Here is a 25,633-nt window from a genome sequence, read left to right as displayed (position 1 = left end):
TGCCTGGCCTTCCCAGTTTTCAGTACTTACTGTGTAACACCTTAATCATCAGGGTCGAAACAGGGTTTAAGTGGCAATTCGATTTCAGTGCAGGCTGTACTTCAGAGACTGCTTCACACTATTAGGATTCGTAACCTGAGCGCCTCCTGCTCAGCACTTCCTTCCAGAGTGCAGGAATGGCCCTTAGCCCAAGGGGAGACCTGCATGAGACAGGCCGGACCCGGACTTTGTTATTGTTGCAGCTGGGTAATGGGCATGTGAGGACTTGTCCTATTCTGTTTAGTTTTGTGTGTGTTAGAAATTTTCCTTGGCAAAAAGATAAAATATACAAATATCCCAGGTCAGTTCCGTTTTTACTCTGGACCGAGTGCTAAGGGAGGATTAAAATAAAAAAAAGGCATAATCCTGTCCTCAAAGAGTGTATCATTTAGCAAGGGAGAGGCATGTGGAGAGCCGTAATTCCAGAATAGTAGAAGAGATTTGGTGAATCCAGGAGGCAGAGCTGAGACCCACCTTGACCCACATTTGTCCACATTTGCCTGACAACACTAACTACATATCCCACGATGGCCAGGCAGATGCAGTGAGACTTCAGAGAGCCCAGGTCTTTAGGGAGGAACTGATTGCTTGGTAATCCACCTTCATCCTTGTTTTGGGGAAGGCTTTCTAAACTGCATCAGCTTCTCTCTGTGCCTTGAAAATGAGAAGAAGAATATGTCCTTGAGTAGGGGGGAAATAATGGAGCTGTTTTTCTGATCATTAGGACCCATAGCCCTAGGGTCACCCGGGGCATGGTCACCAGTCCCCTAGTGCCTCAGTGTTCATACAGAAGTGGTAGAGGACAGGCTGGGCCTCCACCAACTCCGGGACGGCCTGGACATGGGATTTTTGAGAGAGATGTTTAGGCTTGCATATTTTGTTACATAATTTGCCTGCTTCTCTGAAAGTTGAGCACAACAGGGGAGAGGATCCAGCTGATGGAGGTTTTGCTGTTTTTACTTTGATAAGTATTCATTGCTTCCCAGTTTACAGAGTACCTTTACATAACTGGCACGTTGATTTTAACAAGGCCCTTTGGAGCTGACCAGAGCACGTGCTATTAGCCTTTCTGTAGGTGAGTAAGAGGAGGCTTGGAGAGGTGCCCAGAGCCACACTGACATGGGATTAGGTCGTCAACCCTGCACGTGGCATGTGGCCTCTCGGTATTTCCGATGGCCAGTGCCTGGAGAACAGATCTGTGAGATTAAAATAGTAAAAAAAAGATCAGGGAAAATGTTTCGTAGGATTCCCAGGCATCAGCGTTTAGAACTGGAAGACACTTTTCGCTGCGTAGTTTGTCAGAGAATGCTTAAATTTCATTGGTCAGAATGATGTCTAGTTTACAAGTTATCTGAACTTTTAAGAAACTGGGTGGTTTTCTTTTTTTGGTTGTGGGGTTTTTTTTGTTTGTTTGTTTTGTTTTTTTGAGGCAGAGTCTTTGTCACCAGGCTGGAGTGCAGTGGTGCGCTTTCAGCTCACTGCAGCCTCCACCTCCCGGGTTCAAGTGATCCTCCTGTCTCAGCCTCTCAAGTAGCTGGGACTACAGGCATGCACCACCAGGTCCAGCTAATTTTTGTATTTTTAGTGGAGACAGGGTTTCATCATGTTGGCCAGGCTGGTCTTGAACTCCTGGCCTCAAGGAATCCACCCACCTCAGCCTCCCAAAGTGCTAGGATTACAGGCATGAGCCAAAGAAACTGTTTTCAGACTCATAGTGGAAACAGTGGAAAAAATCATTTTTTTGTTTTTTGTTTTTTATTTTGTATGTGTGTGTTTGTTTTTTGAGACGGGGTCTCCCTCTGTTGCCCAGGCTGTAGCGCGATGGTGCGATCTTGGCTCACTGCAACCTCCACTCCCCAGGCTCAAGCAATCCTCCTACCTCAGTCTCTCAAGTAGCTGGGAATACAGGGGTGCGCCACCATGCCCAGCTAATTTTTGTATTTTTTGTAGAAACGGAGTTTCGCAATGTTGCCCAGGCTGGTCTGAAACTCCTGAGCTCAAGCCATCCACCCACCTTGGCCTCCCAAAGTACTGGGGTTATAGGCATGAGCTACCGCACCCAGCCAAAAGAACATTGTTAAACATCTTCATTTGAAGTGACTAAACTAATGTTAGTTTCTCATTTTATGTGATCAAATCAAACATTTAGGAGCTGTCTGCTAATGGGTAAATTGAATTTCCTCAGTTATTACTGAGGCTCGTTGGACAATTCTCAGAGCCTTTTTTTGTGTAGCTTTGCTTGGTACTATCAGTCTGTTCAGAAGTTCAGTAGCAAGATAGATGTCTGGTACATGTATTTTCAGACTCCTCAGGGAAGCGACTGCTGTTGCCAGTGCTGGAAATCATTTTCATAGCTGTGTATTAACCATACAATTATCTGCCCTATAGCAGCACTGTGCAGCAGAAACAGAAAGTGACCTATGTATAATTTTAAATTTTCTGTAGCCACATTTTGAAAGAATGAAAAGGAAAAGGTGAGATGCCTGATATATCTAAAATATGACCCTTTTTTTTTTTTTTTTTGAGACAGGGTCTCACTCTGTCACCCAGGCTGGAGTGCAGTGACGTGATCTCAGCTCACTACAACCCCTACCTCCCAGGCTCATGGAATCCTCCTGCCTCAGCCTCCTGAGTAGCGGGATTATAGGCATGCATCACCATGCCTGGCTGATTTTTGTATTTTTTATAGAGACAGAGTTTCGCCGTGTCATCCAGGCTCAAAATATGACCATTTTGACACAAAGTCAGTATACAACATGACTGATGTGACTCCATTCCTTTTTCATACTAAGTCTTTCAAATCTAATCTCAATTCATATTAGCCACATTTCAGGTCTCAGTAGTCACAGTAGTTCATGGCTACCGTATTACACAGCACAGAGCTGAGAAACATTGACCACACTGGCCTCTGCTTTTTAGAATTTCCCAAGATTTTAGGCTGTTTATGATGTTTCCCAAATAAATAATGTGTTTTGGGGAACCTCTGTCACTCTTTCATTCCCAGGGGTACTTTCATTGAATTCCGGAATGGGATGTTAAACGTGTCGCCAATTGGAAGAAGCTGCAGCCAAGAAGAACGCATTGAGTTCTATGAACTCGATAAAGTAAGTCTTTCTGAAATATCTTTGGTGAATGGCTGGGTTTATGGAAATAAGATATGGCCCCATGTGGTGGTTCATGCCTGTAATCCTAACACTTTGGGAGGCCAAGGCAGGAGGATCACTTGAGCCCAGGAGTTCAAGACCAGCCTGGGCAACATAGTGAGACCTCATCTCTACAAATAATAAAAAAAAAAATTAGCCAGGCATGGTGGCACACACCTGTGGTCCCGGCTATTTGTTTGGCTGAGGTGAGAGGATCACTCGAGCCTGGGAGGTTGAAGCTGCTGTGAGCTGTGATCATGCCACTGCACTCCAGCCTGGGCAATAGAGTGAGACCCCCATCTCAAAAACTAAACAGATAAATACATAAGATATTCATACCTTGGTGGCTAGTAGTTAAAAGTGTGCTTTCTAAACTGCAATACAAGAGACAATTGGCATCTTTTTTTTTTTTTTCTCAGAAGGAAAATATAAGACAAAAGTTTGTAGCAGATCTACGGAAAGAGTTTGCAGGAAAAGGCCTCACGTTTTCCATAGGTATTGTATATATTGTTTGTGTTACCAACTTGGATCCCCATTTCCTGGAATTTGTTGTGGGCCAGTGAGCTACTGATAATGGAGTATGTGCAGTTTTAGGTGGGCAGGAAGATGAAATGAGCAGTCCAGTCTGTAGACAAAAAGCGGCCGCTCTCTTTTCTGCATAGTTAGCCATAATAGGACTTGCCTAGTCAAGAAACAGCTTCCAGACTGTTGGGCTTGCTTCTAAATTCTTACCCAGCAGGATTCTTCCTGCCTGCACTTCTCTGGTCAGAAGAGGAGCGCTTCGATGACTAATGAGTGGGAACTTCTCACGCCTTTGGGCGGAAGAGAAGCACTCTAGTGAACTCCGTAAGGGAGGCATGGAATTGAACCCCTTAGGTAAACGAGACCGACGTCTTGGAATCATACAATGTTTCAACAGCAGGAACCTTAGGAGCCAATTGGGTGGCTTCTACAGATTAAGAAACCCAGGCCCAAAAAGGAGAAGAGACTTGTCCGAGTTCACAAAGCTGTTGTTTACCCAGCTAGTGTGTGAACGCTTCTGGTGTCCAGTGCAGAGTTCTTCCTGCAGCATGGATGTCTCAGGCTTGTCTTTCGTTAGAGTATGCCTGTCAAATGCTTTGCACACCGATTTCTCTTGTCAGGGCTAATGAGTCATTGCTCGAAGCCTCCTCATTGTACTAGCTTTCATAAAGGTAGAGGTTGTAGGAAAACTGGAATGGCAAAGGGATTATATTTAACAGATGAGTGGGTGGGTTTTTTGTATTCCTGAACTGTGAGATGGACATCTTTCTGACAAAGCTTTGAAAGGTTTCTTGTTGCCCACGAGCGCTGCCTATAAATCACCTTCAGTGAGGATTCTCATTTTTCCTGCAAATACGCTGGATGCAGCCTGCTTCCAGGCATTTTCCACTGAGGGTGTGTTAAAGCCCGACACGAGCACAGCAGAATGAGTTTTCATAAGCATGCTTCCTTTAAACCACATGCTTGACAGGGCGCTTAAATGCAAATGCATTTCTCACTCTGAGTTGGCATTCTGTGCCTCAATTTTAGACCTACGTGAAATAATGCTGGAACAGAAAACATGATGTAGAATTAATTTCTAGAACCTATCCATGCAATAGTCTAAGTAGCAAACTAGAGTACAGAAAATCAACCTTGGCACCCCACTAACTGACAAAGAGTAAATTGTTTTTTTTCAGTGACATATCATTAGCCCCTTTTTCACCTTTTGCTTGTATGTGCCCCATCCCCACCCGGCAGGAGGCCAGATCAGCTTTGATGTCTTTCCTGATGGATGGGACAAGAGGTATTGCCTGCGACATGTGGAAAATGACGGTTATAAGACCATTTATTTCTTTGGAGACAAAACCATGCCAGTAAGTAGAGAAGTGTTTGTGCAGCTTCATTGTTGCGTTTGAGCTTGAGGGGGAAAATTGACAACGGGGCTGTTTTTCCTGTATCTACACTTTACCCACAGGCCCTGCTCAAACTGAGCAGTGGCTTCTGTCCTGGAGAGGGGCGTGATTGAGCCTCCTTCCCCTCTGAGCTCAGACCCGCGACACCTCTGTAGAGGCGAGGATCACACTGCGTCTTAGTTGATCCTTTTTGGTTTGGCTTTGGAATTAAACGTTGGCCACCCCATGTGCCTTCCAGAACGCCAGTCCCCAGTGCCACTGTCAAGCCCTGTGCGTTTCAAAGCTCTGCCTGTTTCAATCTTATCTTTCCACTGTATTTGTCCCCCTGAGGCATTCATTCTAAGTTGAACACGAGGGGTCATGTTTGATGGGAGGACAGGGAATGATCTCATGAGCCTGAAACTCAGGAAAGGGCACCAGCGACGGTGAAGAGGCCAAGTGAGTCCCAGGCATCACACGTGGTGGGTACTTGGAGCTGCCCCGAAGGGATGTCAGAAATCTCAAGTCCAGGACCACCAAATCTAAACTGAGAACTGAGAGCAGAGCCCGTGTTACAGGCCAGGGCCAGCAGGAGGAATACACAGAAGAATTGTCCCCAGGCATCCTCCACCCAGCTTTGGCCCAGCTCTGGCCCAGCTCCTTTTCTTTCTCTTTCTCTTTATTTTTATTTTTATTTTTTTGAGACCAAGTCTCGCTCTGTTGCCCAGCCTGGAGTGCAGTGGTGCAATCTTGGCTCACCGCAACCTCTGCCTCCCAGGTTCAAGCAATCCTTGTGCCTCAGCCTCCTGAGTAGCTGATATTATGGGCATGCGCCACCATGCCCGGCTAATTTTTGTATTTTTAGTAGAGATGGGGTTTCACCACATTGGCCAGGCTGGTCTCAAACTTCTGGGCTCAAGTGATCCACCCACCTCGGCCTCTCAAAGTTCTGGGATGACAGGTGTGATTTTTAGTAGAGACAGGGTTTCATCACGTTGGCCAGGCTGGTCTTGACTCCTTGCCTCAAGGAATCCACCTGCCTCACCGACCCACCCACCTCGACCTCTCAGTTCTGGGATGACAGGCCGCGCCCGGCCCCATCACCTTTTCAGTTCCTCTCATCCTCTGGGCCCCTCTGCCTCCCTCCCACATGCAGCTTGGGGGTGTTGGTTACCTTACCATCAGCAGGCCCCTGTCAGGCTTTCTCGCCATCCTGCACCCAGCAGGTGCATCATAACTGCTGCATATTCAGAGTTTCTCATCCCTCTCATCTCTGGTCCACTCCAACATCCTTGCTGCATTGCTAAGATCTACCCATGAAAGGTTTGCTTTTCAGCAGGGCCCCCACGCCGCAGTCTTCCAGCAGGAGGGGTACTCGGGGATAGCAGAGGCTTGTTTCTTCTTGTCAGAAGGATAAAACTGGAACCCGTAAAGGGTAAGGGACTTGCCCAAGGTCACACAGCTAATGACAGAGCTGGTGGCACCAGAAGAAATCTACCTCTTCTTTGTATGTTTTAAATAGCTTTATTGAGGTATCATTGATCAGCAAAAGCTGCACATGTTTAACGCGCACAGGTTCATGAGTTTAATCATTGTGCCCCTTTGGTTTTGGGGGCCGTTTGGGATTTTTTGTTGTTATTGTTATAAGACCACTTCTCATGAGATATTCCCTCTTAACAAGTTTCTAAGTGTACAATACAGTCTTGTTACCTATAGGCACTTCTGTTTGTCCAACAGATCTGTAGAACTTACACATCTTACCTAACTGAAACTTTATACCCATTGAACAACTTTCCATCTCCCTCCTCCACCAACCCGTCCCTGGCAACCACCGTCCTTTTCTCTGCTTATATGACTTTAGCACCTTTAGATATCTGATACAAGCGGAATCATGCAGTATTCATCCTTCTGTAAGGGGCTTATTTCACTCAGCATGTCTTCTCAGTTTACTCCTGCTGTCACAAATGGCAAGTTTCCTTCTTTTTTAAGGCGGAATAATGTTCCGTGATATGAATATACTACACTTTTTTTTTTCTTGAGGCAGAGTCTCGCTCTGTCGCCCAGGCTGGAGTGCAGTGGCACCATCTTGGCTCACTGCAACCTCCACCTCCCTGGTTCAAGTGATTCTCGTGCCTCAGTCTCCTGATTAGTAGCTGGGATTACAGGCGCCTGCCACCACATGCGGCTAATTTTTGTATTTTTAGTAGAGACAGGGTTTTGCCATGTTGGCCAGGCTGGACCTGCCTTGGCCTCCTAAGTTGCTGGGATTACAGGTGTGAACCACTGCACCCAGCCAGAATGTACTCCATTTTCTTGATCAATTCTTCTGTCAGTAGACACACGAGTTGTTTCCCTATCTTGGCCATTATGAATAATGCTTCAGTGAACATGGGGGTGCAGATATCTCTTTGGGATCCTGACTTTGTCCTTTTGGCCATCTACCATGGATTAAAGACTTAAACACAGGACCTGAAACTGTAAAACTCCTAGAAAAAAAACACAGGGAAAAAGCAATGATCTTTTGCATGTGACACCAAAAGCACAGGCAACAAAGGCAAAACCAGTCGGACAATATCAGACTAAAAAGCTTCTGCACAGTAAGGGAAATAATCAGAATGAAAAAGCAACCTACAGAGGGGAAGAGAATATCTGCAAACCATATATCTGATCAAAGGACTAGTATCCAAAATGTATAAGAAACTCCAACAACTCAATGGCAAAAAAAAAAAAAAAAAAATTTTTAAATGAACAAAGGACTTGAATAGACAATTCTCCAAAGAAGACATGCAGATGGCCAGTGGGTATATGAAAAAAGGCTCAACATCAGCATTTAGGGAAATGCAAATCAAAACCACGATGAGGTAAACCTCACACCTGCCAGGATGGCTATTTTATTTTATTTTATTTTGAGACGGAGTTTTGCTCTGTCACCCAGGCTGGAGTGCAGTGATGCGATCTTGGCTCACTGCAACCTCTGCCTCCTGGGTTCAAGCTATTCTCGTACCTCAGCCTCCCAAGTAGCTGGGATGACAGGCGCCCACCACCATGCCTGGCTAATTTTGTATTTTTAGTAGAGACAGGGTTTCACTATGTTGGCCAGCCTGGTCTCGAACTCATGACCTCAAGTGATCCACCCACCTCAACCTCCCAAAGTGCTAGTATTATAGGCGTGAGCCACCACACTGGGCCAGGATGGCTAATTTTTTTTTTTTTTTTTTTTAATGTTGGTGGCCTGGTGTAGTGGCTCACGCCTGTAATCCCAGCACTTTGGGAGGCTGAGGCGGGTGGGTCACCTGAGGTCAGGAGTTCGAGACCAGCCTGACCAACATGGAGAAACCCCATCTCTACTAAAAATACAAAATTAGCCGGGCATGGTGGCGCGCACCTGTCATCCCAGCTACTTGGGAGGCTGAGGCAGGGGAAGCTCTTGAACCCGGGAGGCGGAGGTTGCAGTGAGCTGAGATCGTACCATTGTACTCCATCCTGGTCAACAAGAGCGAAACTCCGTCTCCAAAAGATAAAATAAAATAAATGTTGGTAAGGGTGTGGAGAAATTAGAACCCTTGTACACCGTTGTGGGAAATGTTAAATGGCATAGCTATGATGGAAAACTATATAGTGGTTCCTCAAATTAAAAATAGAACTGCCATATGATCCAGCAGTCCCACTTACAGATCTATATCTAAAATAATTGAAATCAGGATCTCAAAGACATACCTGCTGTTTAAAGTAAAATAAAATAATATAAAATAAAGACAGGGTCTTGCTGTGTTGCCCAGGCTGTACTCGAACTCCTGAGTTCAAGCAGTCGTCCCGCCTCAGCCTCCCAAGTAGCTGGAATTACAGGTGTGCCATACCACGACTGGTGATGCCTGCTGTTTAAATGAGTGTGCTTACCACTACAATAAGCTCTCTCTCAGTGGCGTAGAAAGATCTTGTTCTAAATCCCAGATGAAATGGGTACTTTGAAGGAGGTGTAGCATTCAGGTTTGTTCTTAATGACAGTTAGAAATGGTTTTATAACCACATCCTTTTGTGGAAATGCTTTTGATGCAGAAATGCTTTCAGTGCAGGCTTTGAAAAAGATCACTGTCTGACTCCATGTCTTTAAAAAAATTAAGCTAATGAAATGACACCCAGGATCTAAGAGATGCCTGGAAGCTTCCTCAGTCCTCCTCTAGCTTGGTGCCATTTCTTACAGACAGAGAGGAGCGCTATTAAGACACACTACAGCAGATTATTCTGCAATGATGACATTCTTGCTTCACATAAATCGCCATCTAGAAGCCTCAGTTGGGACTTTGCAGAATGGAATGCATTTCTTAGATAATCAGAAAATGACTTCCTTTGGGAATTCTTCATTTGGGAATTAGAGGGTTTTCTATTCTGTTTAACCATTGCATTACCATGCCTGGATTCTATTTTTAAAATCTTACCTAGTTTTTAAAAAATGAGTATTATTTCATGGAAGCTTTCCCCCGATTGTAAATGAACCTGTGCATTCATTATAGAAAATTAGAGAAAGTATGAAGAAGAAAAGGAAAGTCACCTGTCATCATCCAGCGACGTCCCAGCCTTTCTATGTGTATGATCCCAAAAGTGGGATCCTTCCCTGTTGTTTTAGTTTTAGTCTTCTTTCTCTTAACGTATTTTACTTTTCTCATATTCGTGAATATTCTTTGCAAAGAAGATTCTTAATGGCTGTATAACATTCTGTCATTAGGCATCGTTTACCCACCTCCCTCGTAGAGGCACCTTGGGTGGCTTAAGCGTTTTTGCCGTTATAACTGATGCTGTGGTGAACATTCTGGCACGATTCTTTGCCCCCATCTCTGATCCTTTTCATCAGCAGTTTTCTAGAAATGGGAATTAGCAGTCCAGTTAACTAAATCTTCAGACAACATATCAGTTCTTGAAACTTTAGGCACAGAGCAATCCAAATACTAGCCTTACACTTTGCATTTTCAGTGATAGACATTGAGAAAGCTAGGGTTTTTTGCTTTCCTAATGAAGCTTAATGTTTTCGCTGGCATCCAGGGAAGTGATCTTGAGCTGAGAGCTGTCAGTAAAAAAGCCATTTCTCAGCCAGGCCCTGAGACTTGGCAGCCTCTTCCGGCGACACAACCTCCAGGAGGCAGGGTCTGGTGTTATGTAAAGGGTGCCCTCTGCTTGGAGCAACTTGAGAGCAGAGTGAAGAAGTGAGGCGTTGGCCGTTGCTTTTCAAAATACTTGCCATCTTCAGAAACCCTGTCATTCTTCCCATCAGCCACAAAAGGCAGCGTTTCGGCCGGGCGCGGTGGCTCAAGCCTGTAATCCCAGCACTTTGGGAGGCCGAGATGGGCGGATCACGAGGTCAGGAGATCGAGACCATCCTGGCTAACACGGTGAAACCCCGTCTCTACTAAGAAATACAAAAAATAGCCGGGCGAGGTGGCAGCGCCTGTAGTCCCAGCTACTCGGGAGGCTGAGGCCGGAGAATGGCGTGAACCCGGGAGGCGGAGCTTGCAGCGAGCTGAGATCCGGCCACTGCACTCCAGCCTGGGCGACAGCACGAGACTCCGTCTCAAAAAAAAAAAAAAAAGGCAGCGTTTCTTAAAACCTGGCTCTGAGTTCAGCATGGAGGCCGTGGGCCTGGCGTGGCGTACCTTGGTTTGCTGCAGAGAGAGATGGCAAGGGCAGAGAGCACACACCACGCATGGCTCTGCATGGCTTTCCAGGAACCGCACTGGCTGGATCACCCTCCGCCACTCTGAATCCGCAGTCCAGAGAGCCTCTACTTACCCATGCTTTCTGTAAAAGTCATCTTGGCTGTAAGGCGGTTGCAACATGAAAACTTTCTAACACTTCATGAACATTAGCAGCTGGTTCGGTTTTTGACTTGATGCTTCCATTTGGGGTAATGTGGCTATCAGTGCACTCAAGCATGTGTGAAAGACTCACGCAGAGGGTTCAGGGTTGGGGACAGCCCTGCCGCTCCTCAGGAGGCTGGCCACATGACAGTAGTCTGCCTCTGCACTGGGATGCCATGTAGCTGTAAAAACAGTCCATGTGGACCCATCTCTAGGGGTTAGGTGCACAAAGTGCAGGACAATATAAGTAATGTGCTAGCTACATTTTTGTCTAAAGAGGGGAAAGGAATTTCTCTTTATGTTTGCGTATAAATGCATAAAAGGAGTCTGAATGGATGAAAGTTACAGAGGTTACTGTGGGGGTGGGGATGCGGATGGGAGAAAGAATCGCCATCTAGTTCTTACTTTCTTAATATGTTTGAACTATATGAATGTGCTATATTGAAAAATAAAATATTTCAATCAACTTGAGAAAAGGAGCTGGGTAATCCTTGTAATCCCGGCTACTAGAGAGGCTGAAGTGAGAGGATACTTGCGCCCAGGAGTTCAAGATTACAGTGAGCCAAGATTGTGCCACTGCACTCCAGCCTAGGCGACAGAGCAAGACCTTGTCTCTTTAAAAAAAAACCAGTAAAAATTAAAAATTTTTAAAAATTGAAAAAAGGGAGGAAATGTAAATCTTCCAGCCCTTCCTCACTGTCAGACCCTGAGCTGGACACTTACGTTGTACATGCTCCCGGGTGAGATAGCAGCGTCCTCCCTCTTACAGAGGAGGCACAATGGGAAGTCCAGGCTCTCAGCCAGTCAGAGACTAAGCTGGGATCTGAAAGCCTGGGATCTGAAAGCCTCACCTCTGTCATTCTCCTACATCCCTTCTAAAATGCTACCTGCTGTCCTTTTAACTAAATTGTGCAACATTTTTTTCTCCAGAAATGTTAATAAGGAAGATCTGCCTTTAAAATTAGCTTTAAAAAAATAAAAAAATTAGCTAGGCGTGGTGGCGCACGCCTGTGATTCCAGCTACTGAGGAGGCTGAGGCAGGAGAATCGCTTGAACCCAGGAGGCAGAGGTTGCAGTGAGCTGAGATTGTGCCACTGTATTCCAGCCTGGGCAACAGAGTGAGATTCAGTCTCAAAAAAATGAAAACAAAACTAGCTTAGAAGAGGTTTGTGTCCGTGTGGACCAAGTAGACCCAGATCTGACCCCACCATTCACCAGTGACCTTGTGACAGTGAGGATGGTAACAGTGACCTCGTCAGTCCGGTGAGGACACAATTCTTTTTTTTTTTTTTGGAGACTGGAGTATAGTGCAGTGGCGCAATCTTGGCTCGCCGTAATCTTGAATTCCTGGGCTCAAGTGATCCTCCCACTTCAGCCTCCTGAGTAGCTGGGATTACAGGCGCCCACCACCATGCCTGGCTAATTTCTGTATTTTTAGTAGAGACGGGGTTTCACCATCTTGGCCAGGCTAGTCTTGAACTCCTGACCTCAAGCGATCCGCCCACCTTGGCCTCCCAGAGTTTTATTATTCCTCAAATCAGTGTCTCCAAGAATTTGGGGATCAGAGTTTTTAAGGATAACTTGGTGGGTAGGGGCTCAGGAAGTGGAGATTGCTGATTGGTCGGCTTGGAGATGAAATCATAGGGGGTGGAAGTGAGTTTTTCTTGCTATCTTCTGTTCTTGATGGGATCAAAGAGCTGGTTGAGCCAGATTACCTGTCAGTGTGGCGTCAACTACTGCATCAGAACACAGGGTCTGCAAAATATCTCAGGCACAATCTTAGGTTTTATGACAGTGATGTTATTTGTGGGGAGCAATTTGGGGAGGATCAGACTCTTGTAGCTAATTTGTTTGTTCTACAAAGGCAGACTGGTCCCCAGGCAAGAAGGGGGTTTATTTCAGAGAAAGGGCTGTTACCGTCTTTGTTTCAAAGTTGAACTATAAACTGAACTTCCAAGGTTAGTTCGGTCTGCATCCAGGAATGAACAAGGACAGCTTGGAGGTTAGAAGCCAGGTGGAGTCATTCAGGTCACCATCGTAATTTTCTCAGCTAAAATTTTTGCAAAGACAGTTTCAGTTCCTCCTGTAGGGTTTTATAATACCTTATTCCTAAGGTGTGGGGCATGAAGATGGGAAAAGAGTGACAACCGCTCTAGCTTCTTTCTGCTGACAGGGAGCATAGTCAGGGCAGGTGTTGACCCAAAGGTAAGAGGAGTGAAACCACTTTGCAGCTGTCTGCTTATACTCAGAGGTTTCTGGTTGGGGTTTGAAGGCCTGCATGACAAAGCCATTAGTATTCTCATCTATAGTTTTAACAAATGAGTCCTAGGATAAAGAGTGAAAGTCCTGGCTTCAGAAGCTTTTGTAGAATTGACCCTAAGCTCTGAGGGACTCAGGTAAATAGCTCCAAGAACCAATCAGACATGGGGTTATTAGCAGAGAGAGATTCGGGTCAGAGGTTGTTAGACAGACAGATTGGGGTAGACAGAAAGGAGGAAATGTAAATATACTCTTCCTTATCTTTTTAGTCAGTTTTCCTAGTCCTAAGACCATATCAGTTCAGTTAAACAGCTGTTTCCTGTATCAAGAGATGGCATTGCAGATGGGCTAGGCTTCTTTAGTTATAGAGGAGGAAGGCAGTGGCAATTTGACATGTTTTTGTCATCTGTATTACGAAGAAGAAGCTTCAGCTTGCAGGGAGGGCCTCAGGAAAAAGGTAGTAACAATTTAATTGAGTCCAAGTCAGGAAAGTGGAAGAAAAAATTGAAAGCATTAGTTTGGGAATTGTAGCCCACAAAGAATTCAGGATTTAGTCCAAATTGCAGAAAATAATAAAAACTCAAGAACAAAGGACAAGACTAGAATCTAACAGCAGGTGTACCATAGTTTTTTGAAACACTTTTTTCTCTCTCCCATCCTTATTTTTATTAAAGACAAGTCATAGTAGGACAAGTTTACTTGCAAAATAAGTCATGGTCTTATTATGCTTGGCCTGATTATTTGTATAAAGTACAGCAAGAATAATTATTTGCCATATAGGCTGTTTTTAAAATTGGCTTTGCTGAAACTTTGTTCTGTAAGAAATCTCAGGTTAGACTTTTTTAAAGCCTCGAGCCCAGCCATGGATTTATCTACTATACCTGCAAAGATAAATCAGTGTGAGTTGGGTGAAATTTTTTCCTCTCATGATCCTAAGATAATTTGGGGCTCCTGGGCCTGTCAGAAAGTGACATTCTTTATTTACCACAGTTCGGGAACCCTGCACAGGGACTCTGTAGCCAAGGTATGAGGCCAGCTTTTCCAAGGGACTTCTATTGGCTCTGTTAGTCACCTTTGTTCCTTAAAGCAGTCTGTTTATATTTGAAAATATGTCATTCCAGTTAAAGCCTTGGTAAAGTAACCAGCATCTCTAATTGTATCCTATTACAAAAGACAACAAATTGTTACTGCCCTTGTGCAAATAATTATACTGCCATAAGTTGATAATAGAAATTGTTTCCAGATTCTGGAGAAATCAGAGAGAAAACAATACGCTCTAAATTTTGCTCACAGAAGTATACTTTAACTCCATTGCTAAAAGTTGTAAACAGCTGAAAAGAAAAATCATTTCCTTGACTCTGAAAAACAAAAGGATTAACAATGTTTAACACATCTGCTCTCCATGAGGATCCTAGAAGTTTTTTCCCTCCATTCCGGTGGCACAATTTCTAAAGTTATCAGAGACCTGCATTCAAGAGTACCCATTAGAGTACTGTATCTGGTTATAAACTGCCTTTTGAAAAGGATAAAACCAAGACAACAATTGTCTGTGGGTAACAAAAGTCTCAGGACAGCCATAGTTAAAGATGCAGTCAACAAGGAAATCTGGTCATCTCTGTGACACACAGTTTAACGTAACAATTATAATTATTACTGATAACATATACTGAGACATATCAGAATTATAGGAATCTTACACAATTTTGTAACGTATACTAATAACATATTTATATGACTATAAACCCAAAGAAAGTTAAACACTTTTTTATATTTGACAGTGCTTCTCCTACATAATTTTAATATACCGATAAGCCAAATATGTCTCTTTTGGACTTTAGGGAACTTGTTTTTTAACTTAGAATTTGATCTTGGAAAGTTTGTTAAATATCAAAGGTTTAAAACACTAGATATCACAAAGTAGAATCCCAGGTCACCATAAGTAATTCATTTAGCCGAAATGATAACTCAAACATTTTGTAAAGGAAGAAACCTTTACTCTAATAGAGAGAAGACACAGCTTTCTAAACAACAAAAACCCAATGAAGATAGCGTGAGGCCAACTGAATCTGTCTCTCTCTTTTTTTTTAATAGTTTACTCCAAAGCCAAACAAAAATCTTTCATTGTCTCTGTCTCTCTCTCAATATTACATAAAAATATTCTTCAACAGAGAAAACCAAATTTTATCTTGCATTAGTGCATCTTTAATGCTAAAGCTAGTTTTGTTGTTGTTTTGAGATGGAGTTTCACTCTTGTCACCCAGGCTGGAGTACAGTGGCATGATCTTGCTTCACTGCACCCTCCTCCTCCCAAGTTCAAGCGATTCTCCTGCCTCCCAAGTAGCTGAGATTACAGGCACCCACCACCATTCCCTGCTAATGTTTGTATTTTTAGTAGGGATGGGGTTTCACCATGTTGGCCAGGCTGGTCTTGAACTCCTGACCCCACATGATCCACCCACTTCAGCCTCCCAAAGTGCTGGGATTACAGGTGTGAGCCACCACTCCCAGCCGAAGTTAGTTTTTAATAAAATTTTACAAACAAATCTATTCAATTTTAGTTTGACTGTAGGGTAACATTTTCATAAACCTTTTATATAACCGTTTATAATTGTTTGTTAAAAGAACAAATCAGTGTTCAGAAATAAAACCCTATTTTTATTTATTTTTTTTTTTTTTGAGATGGGAGTCTTGCTCCATTGCTCAGGCTAGAGTGCAGTGGCGCATTCTCAGCTCACTGCAACTTCTGCCTCCCAAGTTCAAGCAATTCTTCTGCCTCAACCTCCCGAGTAGCTGGGACTACAAGCGTGTGCCACCATGTCTGGCTAATTCTTGTATTTTTAGTAGAGACAGGATTTCACCATATTGACCAGGCTGGTTTCGAACTCCCGACCTCATGAACTGCCTGCCTTGGCCTCCCAAAGTGCTAGGATTACAGGTATGAGCCACCACGCCCAGCATAAAACCCTATTATTTTGATATATGGTCCCAGATTCTGGCCCTGCATCAATATGCTTTTAATATTTAATTTATGGAAAAATTAAATAATACCCTTTCAATTTTAGCCAGCTTGTTCACACACAGAGTTCTTCACAAAGTTAATTTTTCACAAACCTACAATTTGCTTAAACTTTCAGTTTTATTTTGTCTTTCAACCAAAAATAATCCTTAAACTGTCTAAATTAGACAAGATTATTTTTTAAAAAACCATATTCCCATGTCCTTAATCAATTTTAATTACATACCAGGTGCAGCAGAGCCTAGAATACAGGACAGAACTGCAGATAAAGTCTGACTCTTTCTGGCACAGCTAGGAGTCATGGCTAATTCCATATGTCCCCAGGCCTTAATCTAGAATCTAATGGCTCTAAAGTAGGTAAATTGAACAATTACAAAAGTCATAGAAGCCATTTATGACCTTAAAGCATCCAGCAAAAACCGTATCTGGTCTGCCTAATTCAGACCAAATGTCTGAGTTTTGAAGACAATTTTATTTTATTTCATCAATAATCTTTAAAACTATCTTTATTTACCAAAGATTACTAACGTCACATGAACTAAAATGCATTAGAGTTGCTATTTCTTTGACAAAATGTTTAAGTGCTTGTTTTTTAAGCTAACAATTAATTACAGCTCTTAAACATCACACACACAACATTATAAATATACAGACTGAAGAAGATGCATTAGTTGTTAAGATTTTTCATTTGCCGGTTTTTTAGGGTTATTTTCCCCCCATTTTACAAATCTTGTCACAACTCACAGAGACCATCTATGACATGCTTGGACTTCCTGGCTTGTCCTATATGCCCCTCTTTCGTGAATAATCAGTCATTCAATTTTAGGACAAGAATTTACCATACAACTCATATAAATTCCTTTTATATGAGAATTCCTTTCTCATATAAATTTCTTTTTTCATAATCCTTACCAAAAATACATCTTAATATCCCTAACTTTTTTCACATATCTCTGTCCCCTACTAAAGTAATTCAAAGGATGATCTCTGAACCAGATGGAAGAGTGGATGGAAGAGCCTGAGGCAGCTCTGTCTAACTTCCAAGCTTCTGCTGACAAGTCCTTCAGGGTTCAGTGAATGTGACCAACCAGACAAACTAGGAGAGCCTGATGGACTTCCTTCAGCAATTCCTTTAGACATCTCCTCCACATATACAAACACATACAGGAAAACACACACGCAAAACACCTTCCAGAGATTCTAGACCAAATCACAAACCAAGAGTATTCCTCCAAACAAGTCCCCTATTATCTGTACAATTAGGGCAGATATCCCATGCTGGGGCTACAAACAGATACCATGTAATAGAACTAGAGATGCCCCACAATGGGGCTATAGGCAGACACACCACTGTGGGGCTACAGTTACAGGAAGTCTTCCCAGGACTCTTTCTCTATTGCAGTTAAATCCATACACCATGGGTTGGCAGCACCCTACCAGTAGAGATGGCACCAGTGTCAGCCCCCAGTCCAAGAGAACTAGGTGGCCGCCTGGGCTGGCCTCTGGATCCATCACCAGTGAGGGGGGTTGGGGAGGCTACTGAATCGCTGGCAGATAGCCACAAGAGAGATCACAGATGAGTCCCCAAATTTGTAACCCCCGCCAACAGGTTCTCCTTGCCTGCAGCCTAGACAGCCAATTTATCCAGACAGGAGAATTGCAGTAGAGAAAGAGTAATTCACACAGAGCCAGCTGTGCAGGAGACTGGAGTTTTGTATTTAGTCAAATCAGTCTCTCCAAGAATTTGGGGATTGGAGTTTTTAAGGATAACTTGGTGGGCAGGGGCTCTGGAGGTATGGATGGCTGATTGGTCAGCATGGAGACGAAATCATAGCAGGTAGAAGTGAGTTTTTCTTGCTGTCTTCTGTCCCTGAGTGGGATCAAAGAACTGGTTGAATCAGATTACCTGTCTGAGTGGGTCAACTGCTATATTGGAAGGCAGGGTCTGCAAAATATCTCAGGCACTGATCTTAGATTTTACAAGTGATGTTATTCCCAGGAGCAATGTGGGGAGGTTCAGACTCTTGCAGCCAGAGGCTCCGTGGCTCCTAAACCATAATTTCCAGTCTTGTAGCTAATTTGTTTGTCCTACAAAGGCAGACTGGTCTCCAGGCAAGAAGGGGTTTATTTCAGGGAAAGAGCTGTTATCTTTGTTTCAAACTTGAACTATAGGCCAGGCATGGTGGCTCACACCTGTAATCTCAGCACTTGGGGAAGCTGAGGCAGGCGGATCACTTGAGGCCAGGAGTTTGAGACCAGCCTGGCCAATGTGGTGAAACCCCGCCTCTACTAAAAATACAAAAATTAGCCAGGTGTGGTGGCACACAGCTGTAATCCCAACTACTTGGGAGGCTGAGGCAGAAGAATCACTTGAACCTGGGAGGCAGAGATTCCAGTGAGCCAAGATTGCACTACTGCATTCCATCCTTGGTGACAGAGTGAGACTCCGTCTCCAAAAACAAACCAAAAAAAAACCAAAGTTGAACTATAAACTAAATTCCTCCCAAGGTTAGTTCAGCCTGTGCCCAGGAATGAACGAGGACAGCTTGGAGGTTAGAAGCAAGATGGAGTCAGGCCAGATCTCTTTCACTGTCACCATTTTCTGTTATAATTTTTGCAAATGTGTCTTCAGTCCTTGTATCCATAATACCTAGAAATTTGATAAATACTTGTTAAACAGCCAAAATGAATGTCCATGGCAAGAATCGACTATTAGGCATGGTGGTGCACACTTGTAGTCCCAGCTACTCAGGAGTAGCTGAGGTGGGAGGATCGCTTGAGCCCAGGAGGTGGAGGCTGAAGCAAGACATGGTTGCACCACTGCACTCCAGCCTGGGCAAGAGTGGGACCCTGTCTCAAAAATAAGTAAGAGTCCTGACTGCGAGCTACAAAGAGTCCATCTGTGCTATAGGAGGCATCCACACAGCACACACCCACTGCTACCAGCTAAGCAGTTCATGCAGGCTGTGATAGATGACACTGTTCCTCTCTTTGGATGATTGGGGTTCACTACTATACTGCACAGGTCCGCAACAGCATGTACAGAAATGGGCTGAGGCGGGAGACTCGTCAGTCCCTGGCATCTGAACATGGCCCACACTATGCCTTCTGTTTCATCCTCAGACTTTGGAGCTATTAGGGATTTAAATATTAATGTGCTGATTTCACTGAGCCCTGGCCTTTCTTTGGTGCCTGACAGGTACACTGTAACGAGAAATTAGATCGTTCATTCATCCCTTCCCCCTTCCGTCCCCTCTCCAGGGAACAGGGTTTTTGTTCTCGGAGCTTGCGGGGGTGGCAGAGTTCCCCAGCTAGAATCAAGTAACCTTTAGTGCATATGCAAATCCAGCATTTGAAATTTCTGGTTCTCTGTAGCCTTATTATTCTAGAGGGCAGCCAGCTTTCCTTTCATTTCATTTGGGGTCCGCTTCGCCTGCTTTGCACCTACTCTGGTGTGCAAGCTCGACACAGCCCCAAGAAGGCTGCGCCCCAGGAAGGAGCCCACCATGCTCTGAGAGTCATAAAGAAGGAAGCAGACCCTTGGCAGGAGAGAAAGGAAGGCCTGAGGCGGGTTGTGTTTGTGATGCAGATGCTCCTGCCAGCCGTGCAGCCCTCTGAAAGGGGGTGGAGCTGAGAAGCGACCCAGCGAGGCTCCTGCAACCAGGGTCGGGAGGATTTCGCCTTCCTGGATGGGTATTGGTTCTCCAGACCTAGCTTTGTTAAGTGCCAGCGAGTTACATGCACACAGATCACTCAGATTCCACAGGCACCTCCCCACCAGCCCCTAGCAGGACCATGGGAGGAGACTCATGCCGTTAGGCCTCTGTCCCCTGCGTGTGACATCTGCAGGGAAGGGCACTCCTAGCAACTGTCAGGGGACTAGCATGAACCCTTTTTGCTTCAGGGGTCTCTTCCCAGGTAATGGCCTCAGTCCTCTTTGCACCCTGGCCAGCTGCAGGAGCCTCCTAACTGCTCCCCTCTGTTGCGTCCTCACCCCCTACCCATTCTCCAGGAAGATCATGGCCTGGGCTTGCAGCCTTCTGGTGGCTTCCCGTGAAATCCCAGGTCCTTACCACAATCTGTGTGCTCTGTGGCCTGGCCCGGCCCCTGCCCATTCTTCCTCTTCAGTCGCTTCTCTGATGGCCACATGGCCTGTCCCCTCACTTCCCTCAGATGCCAGGGTTCCCTCACCCTCCAGTCCTGGCAGCCCTTCCCTCCCTTTGCTCAACAAGGCGCCCAAGAGCTATCTGCTCATGGCTGGTCTCCCTGACCAGACCACAGGCTCCCAAGGCAGCTGTGATGTCGTTTTGGTTTGCGCCGTATCCCTAGCTGCTAAAGCAATGCCTGGCAAGTAGTAGGTGTTCTAGAAAGGTGTATTGTGTTAATGTGTGAATACTGACTTCCCCTCCTCAGTCACTGAGGCGGGGAGGATGTTTGGCTCTTCTGAGGCATGTGAGAGTTGGTTGTGCCTTTGGTTTTTGCTTTTTGAGTCTCGCTCTGTTGCCCAGGCTGAAGTATAGTGGTCCATTCTTGGCTCACTGCAACCTCCGCCTCCCATGTTTAAGTGATTCTCCTGCCTCAGCCTCCCAAGTAGCTGGGATTACAGGCGTGCGCCACCATGCCCAGCTAGATTGTGCCTTTGTTAGGTTCTCTGTGACTTTTGTCCACCATGCCATTCCTGAAAGAAATCTTGTTTTTAAATTATAAGAATTACTAGAACTAGCTCGGCACTGTGGCGCGCAGTCTTTGTCTCAGCTAATTGAGAGGCTGAGGCTGGAGATTCACTCGAGCCCAGCCTGGGCAACATAGCAAGACCCTGTGTCCAAAGGAAAAAAAAGGCAAAATCAGAATTAGAACTGATTTCACATGTGTAGGTAGCAGATGGTGGCCATGAAATTCAGGTCTGTCTGAAGGCCGCCAGGCCTGGTACAAAACTGCGTAAGGCCAGCACAAGGCCCGGGCAGGCTCCCGAGTGGCTGGACTGGAAGAGATGCCAAATTCATGGCCTCCTGACTCCACCCAGCACTCCCTGGGCCCAGCGACATTCCTTCCTGAAGCCTGAAACTTCACCTCCACCTCAGGAAGCCATCTGCCTGGGGACAGGTTCTTGCAAAAACGAAAACACTCATTTCCAGAGGCAATTAATTCTTTAGAAGTATGTCGGATTTTTGGTACAAAATCATGGTTTCCATGTTGGCTTCGTGCTCGGTGCTTTATGAGAAAAATCCCTTTTCTCTGCGGTTCTGTTCATTGTATTGTAAACCAATCATAGATTATTTTAAGGTTTTGAGTTAGAGTGTTTATCCAGTTTTATGAGGGAAATAAAGGAATTCCACGATGAGAAAAATGGGGGATTTCCTGCAGGGCTCGGGGTTGCGGGAGCGGCAGGTAACCTGATTCATTAACCTGAGCCCAGCGGGATTGGTGGGGGTGATGGGGACACAGATTAGGGCACTCGACTCAGGCACAGGACCCCGGCAGAACATGCCCAGGTGCTCCTAGACATGGGCCCTTGCAGACTTTCTGAGGCCTCGGTTTCCTCATCTTTCCAAGGTGTGACCCCAACCATCATCTCCTGAGCTTTTGGCCACAGAGCTCTGGGCAGGCTTCCACCATGACCCCATTTTGGAGACGGGGAGTTGCCGCAGCCACACTGCTGCTCAGTGGTAGAACCAGCATCTGACCCAGGCCACCTGGGGCCTCCAGAGGCCCTGCTCTTAGCCAGCAGCTCAGACCCCAGTCATGTGGGGCCATTTATTTATTTTTAAGATAGTCTGCCAGGCTCTAAGATAGAGCACTCCCGGAGTGCAGTGGCTCGATCTCGGCTCACTGCAACCTCCACCTCCTGAGTTCAAGCAATTCTCCTGCCTCAGCCTCCCGAGCAGCTGGGATTACAGACGTGCACCACCACACCCAGCTAATTTTTGTATTTTAAGTAGAAATGGAGTTTTGCCATGTTGGCCAGGCTGGTCTCGAACTCCTGACCTCAGGTGATCCACCCCTCTCAGCCTCCCAAGTGCTGGGATTACAGGTATGAGCCACCACACCCGGCCCACGTGGGGCCGTTTAAATTAAAATCAAGTCAACTGAGTTCCTCCATTGCATTGGCCACGTTTCAAGTGTGCAGAGTGACACATGGCCAGTGGCTGCCATCACCACTGATGTCGCCACGTCCTTCATCACAGGAAGATCCCTGGCAGCCCTGCTCCCCACCCGTGCCCTCCTGACGCTCCCTTGTGACTTGTTACAAAAGTGTGGGCACAGCTAAAAAAAAAAAAAAACTGATGCCTGTGAGAATACTGTCACTCGCTGATGCCTTCTGTATAGAAAAATAAGCCTTAGACAGATCTTCACAAGAACGTCGTGATACTTCTAGGCATAATTACGTGTTCCAAGCCAAATTGCAGTTCAAGAGAAGGTTATAAATCTCAATAACAATTGTACTCATGTTCCTCTCCTGGAAACTAAGAGGAAGGTAGCTGAAGAAATTCTCCCTGCCCAGTTAAATCTTGTTTTTCGGGTACTTTTGGGTTCCAGGGTCACATCAGCAATGGCCCAGGACAAACGAGGGGGAGCCTTCATCTGTATTTTGTGTCTTTCCAGGGTGGCAATGACCATGAGATCTTCACAGACCCCAGGACCGTGGGCTACTCCGTGACAGCGCCTGAGGACACACGCAGGATCTGTGAAGAGCTCTTCTCCTAACGCGGGAGCAGGAGGGTAGGGTCCTGGCTGAGAAGCCAGCATAGGGCATTTGGTGGCCAGAGCTGAGGGTTCTCCCACACGTGCTCACCCATCCACAGCCCAACCAGGCTCTGCATCCTTTGCCAGGCACATGCAGTCTGGACCTCCACCCCTGGCATGCCTTGCCTCCATCTCCAGTGCCAGAAGCTTCCAGAAGGAAGGAGAAAACTATTGTCAAGAATGGTTCAGAGGAATACCTCCCACAAAAGGTCTTCCCCACCCACCCTCAGCCCCCTAATCTAATACCCTGATACGTGCAATCATGTGGTTTTGGCGGAAATTTCCCCATAATTCTAGGATGATACAGAAAGGAAAAATGTGCCTGGGCCCTCCCTCTTGGTGGGTCTGTGGAATTGTAAGCGGTTTTTTAATGGACCCCTGCATCAGCACCAACAGTGGGGGTTTGGTAATGAGAAACAATGACAGGCCATCTGCAGTGACCCACCCCAGGACGAAATTGACAAACACCTGGAATGAAGCTCCCACCTGCATGTCACCTTGATGGGGACTGTGAGCAGGGCAGTGTTATGCCCAGTGACTAGACGCACCTTGCGTTTTCCCGTGTGAGGCTGAGGCCTGCTGGACAGATGGCTCGCCGAGTGGGAGCAGACCCTAGGGAGTTTGCACCTCAGCTGGGCCGGAGAGTTGATGCGGGCAAAACAGTCACCCGGGTCCAGAGAAACCAATGTGGGATGTCAGACTTCATCAAAACGACCTTCTGGTTGGCCCTGGCTGGCTTCCCAGAGGCGTTCGCCTCTAGTTTCTCAGGGATCAAGCAAGAGCCTGGCCAGGGAACAGGAAGAGGAGCTGCTCTCCTATCTGCGCCCACCCAGGCCCTCACCCAGACTTTACAACTGAGGGGGCCGAATGCAGCTGCAGCCAGGTCCGCGTCCCTCACTCTTTCTACCTTCTGCACCTTCTTTGTGAAACTGGAAGGATCCTAGGCCTCAGCCAGAACAAGGTAGAAGAGAACTTTCCTAGGAAAACGGTTCATGTGTCACTTTTCAGGATGTGGAAACGCTGGGACCCATAGACCCTCCATTGCTTGGTGCTGGGGCTGTGTGGCCTCACTGGGCACTGAATCTGGGGCCGGGGGGCCCAGACTGCCCTGCACTCCTGCCTCCCAGCCCACAGCCAGGCGCTTTCATCACAGCTCTACCTGGTTCCCTCCAAACCTCCCAGCCACTCGGGCTTGCAGCTCTCTTGAGCCCCGGATCCGGTGGGGTGAAAGCAGCCAGCTCCTCATCTCGGTGACTTGCAGGACACGGCCATCCAGTGGCATCTTTCCTTGTTGAATGTTGCAAATGATACGGTAATGACCTTCCAAAACGGTTAGTACATTAAAGTGATTTTATTTCCTGTTTCTCATTCTGATTCCTCCTGTTTGCAGATTCTGGAAGGGAACCCCAGCCCTTCTAGGTCTGAGAGCCACTCTTTCATTGCTCCAGATTTCTGTCCCGTCGGGGCCCCTCCCTCTGTGGAGATGCATGTTCCTGTTCCTGACACACAGACTCCTCCCCCGCTGCTTTTCTGCCCACTGGGTATTCCTTACAAGCCTGCCATTCCTTACAAGTTTCCTTAACATAGTGCGTCAAAGCGAGACAACTGAGTCTTATTCAAACTTGTTTTAACCGGAAATAAAGGGTCGCTGCTGTGTCCCCACACACAGGGCTGCCCTCAGGTGGGTACCCTGAGTCTGCCAAGCTGGGCCCTGATGCACAGAGGCCTGGGCCGTTCCTGCCCCAGTTCCCACAGTGGCTGCTTCAGACCCTCCCCAGGCCCCTGGAGCCCCCTCCTGCACTGCCTGCTGCTTCCCTCTGCGGTCAGAATTGACACTCCCCTCCAAACTCAAAAGGACTTGGAACTTCCCCTTTCCTTCCACCTTGTCATCGCATTGCAGCCCAGGCCAGCTTCCTGGGGTTACTCCAAGGGTGTCCGCTTGTCAGGCACTGTGGTGGGATGTAAAGTGTTAACAACTAAATGATGCATGCACAGCGCGTCCTGGTGCCTTCCACGTGTCCCCAGAGCAGCAGGTTCTGCACGTGGCAGGTAAGAGTACGGCTGCCAAGGCTCCAAGCCTAGTTCTGCTGGTACAAGCTGCTGCGTGACTTACGGTGAGTTCATCTTCGCCTCAGTTAGTTCATGTGTCAAATGGTATAGTCCTTACCGTGTATGGAATTTAAAGCACTTTGAACAGTGAGTGTGAGCCATTACTAACTCAAATAATACTCCTGCCCCCTGCAACCCAGAACCCTATAAAGCAGGGACAGCCCCCTCTCTCTGCTTTAGGGGGTTAGCAGGATAAAGACACCATCACAAGAAATTTAAACACAGTAGGTAAGTTTTAAGCCAGAGCAAAGCACAGAGGTTGCACCTAGGCCAGCCTAGCACTATTGAAAGTCACCATCCCCAGCACTGCAGAAGCTGACCCTGAACTCAAGGTCAGGGCTTAAGCCTCAGGGAAAAGGCCCGCGTTGAACCTGAGCGGCCAGGAGTGCAGGGCAGGCCTCTGGCTCCCTGGAGGGAGAGAGGCTAGCTGGGAAGTTGAGCTTGAACCTGATCCCAAGGGAAGGGCGTGGGGCCCGTTCATGATCTGTCCGGGAAGGGCCCTCCAGCTACTGGAAGGGGAGTGCCCCATAGGGGCCAGAAGAAGAACCAGTTGGGCAGTTGGGCAGATGTTGCTGTAAT

At 46.3% G+C, this 25,633-nt stretch overlaps 1 protein-coding gene across 3 annotated transcripts in view; it reads left to right on the top strand.

Moving 5' to 3' along the window:
* PMM2 (phosphomannomutase 2) overlaps positions 1–24,313 on the top strand; it is a 35,062-nt gene extending 10,749 nt beyond the window's left edge. For 2 of the 3 annotated variants that reach the window (XM_025369549.1, XM_025369552.1), the window contains 4 exons: positions 3,044–3,143; positions 3,602–3,677; positions 4,944–5,059; positions 22,805–24,313. In XM_025369549.1, coding sequence (XP_025225334.1) covers positions 3,044–3,143; positions 3,602–3,677; positions 4,944–5,059; positions 22,805–22,906 — 394 coding nt within the window. In that variant the 3' untranslated portion in view covers positions 22,907–24,313. The remainder of the gene's footprint in view (positions 1–3,043; positions 3,144–3,601; positions 3,678–4,943; positions 5,060–22,804) is intronic. The other variant, XM_025369551.1, reaches the window with a different exon arrangement.
* Positions 24,314–25,633: the final 1,320 nt, after the last annotated feature.

The sequence above is a fragment of the Theropithecus gelada genome, chromosome 20, assembly GCF_003255815.1.
Source record: "Theropithecus gelada isolate Dixy chromosome 20, Tgel_1.0, whole genome shotgun sequence".
In the NCBI taxonomy this organism is placed as follows: Eukaryota; Metazoa; Chordata; class Mammalia; order Primates; family Cercopithecidae; genus Theropithecus; species Theropithecus gelada.
Note: the sequence above shows the minus strand (reverse complement) of the source record. Positions and strands in the feature narration are given on the sequence as shown.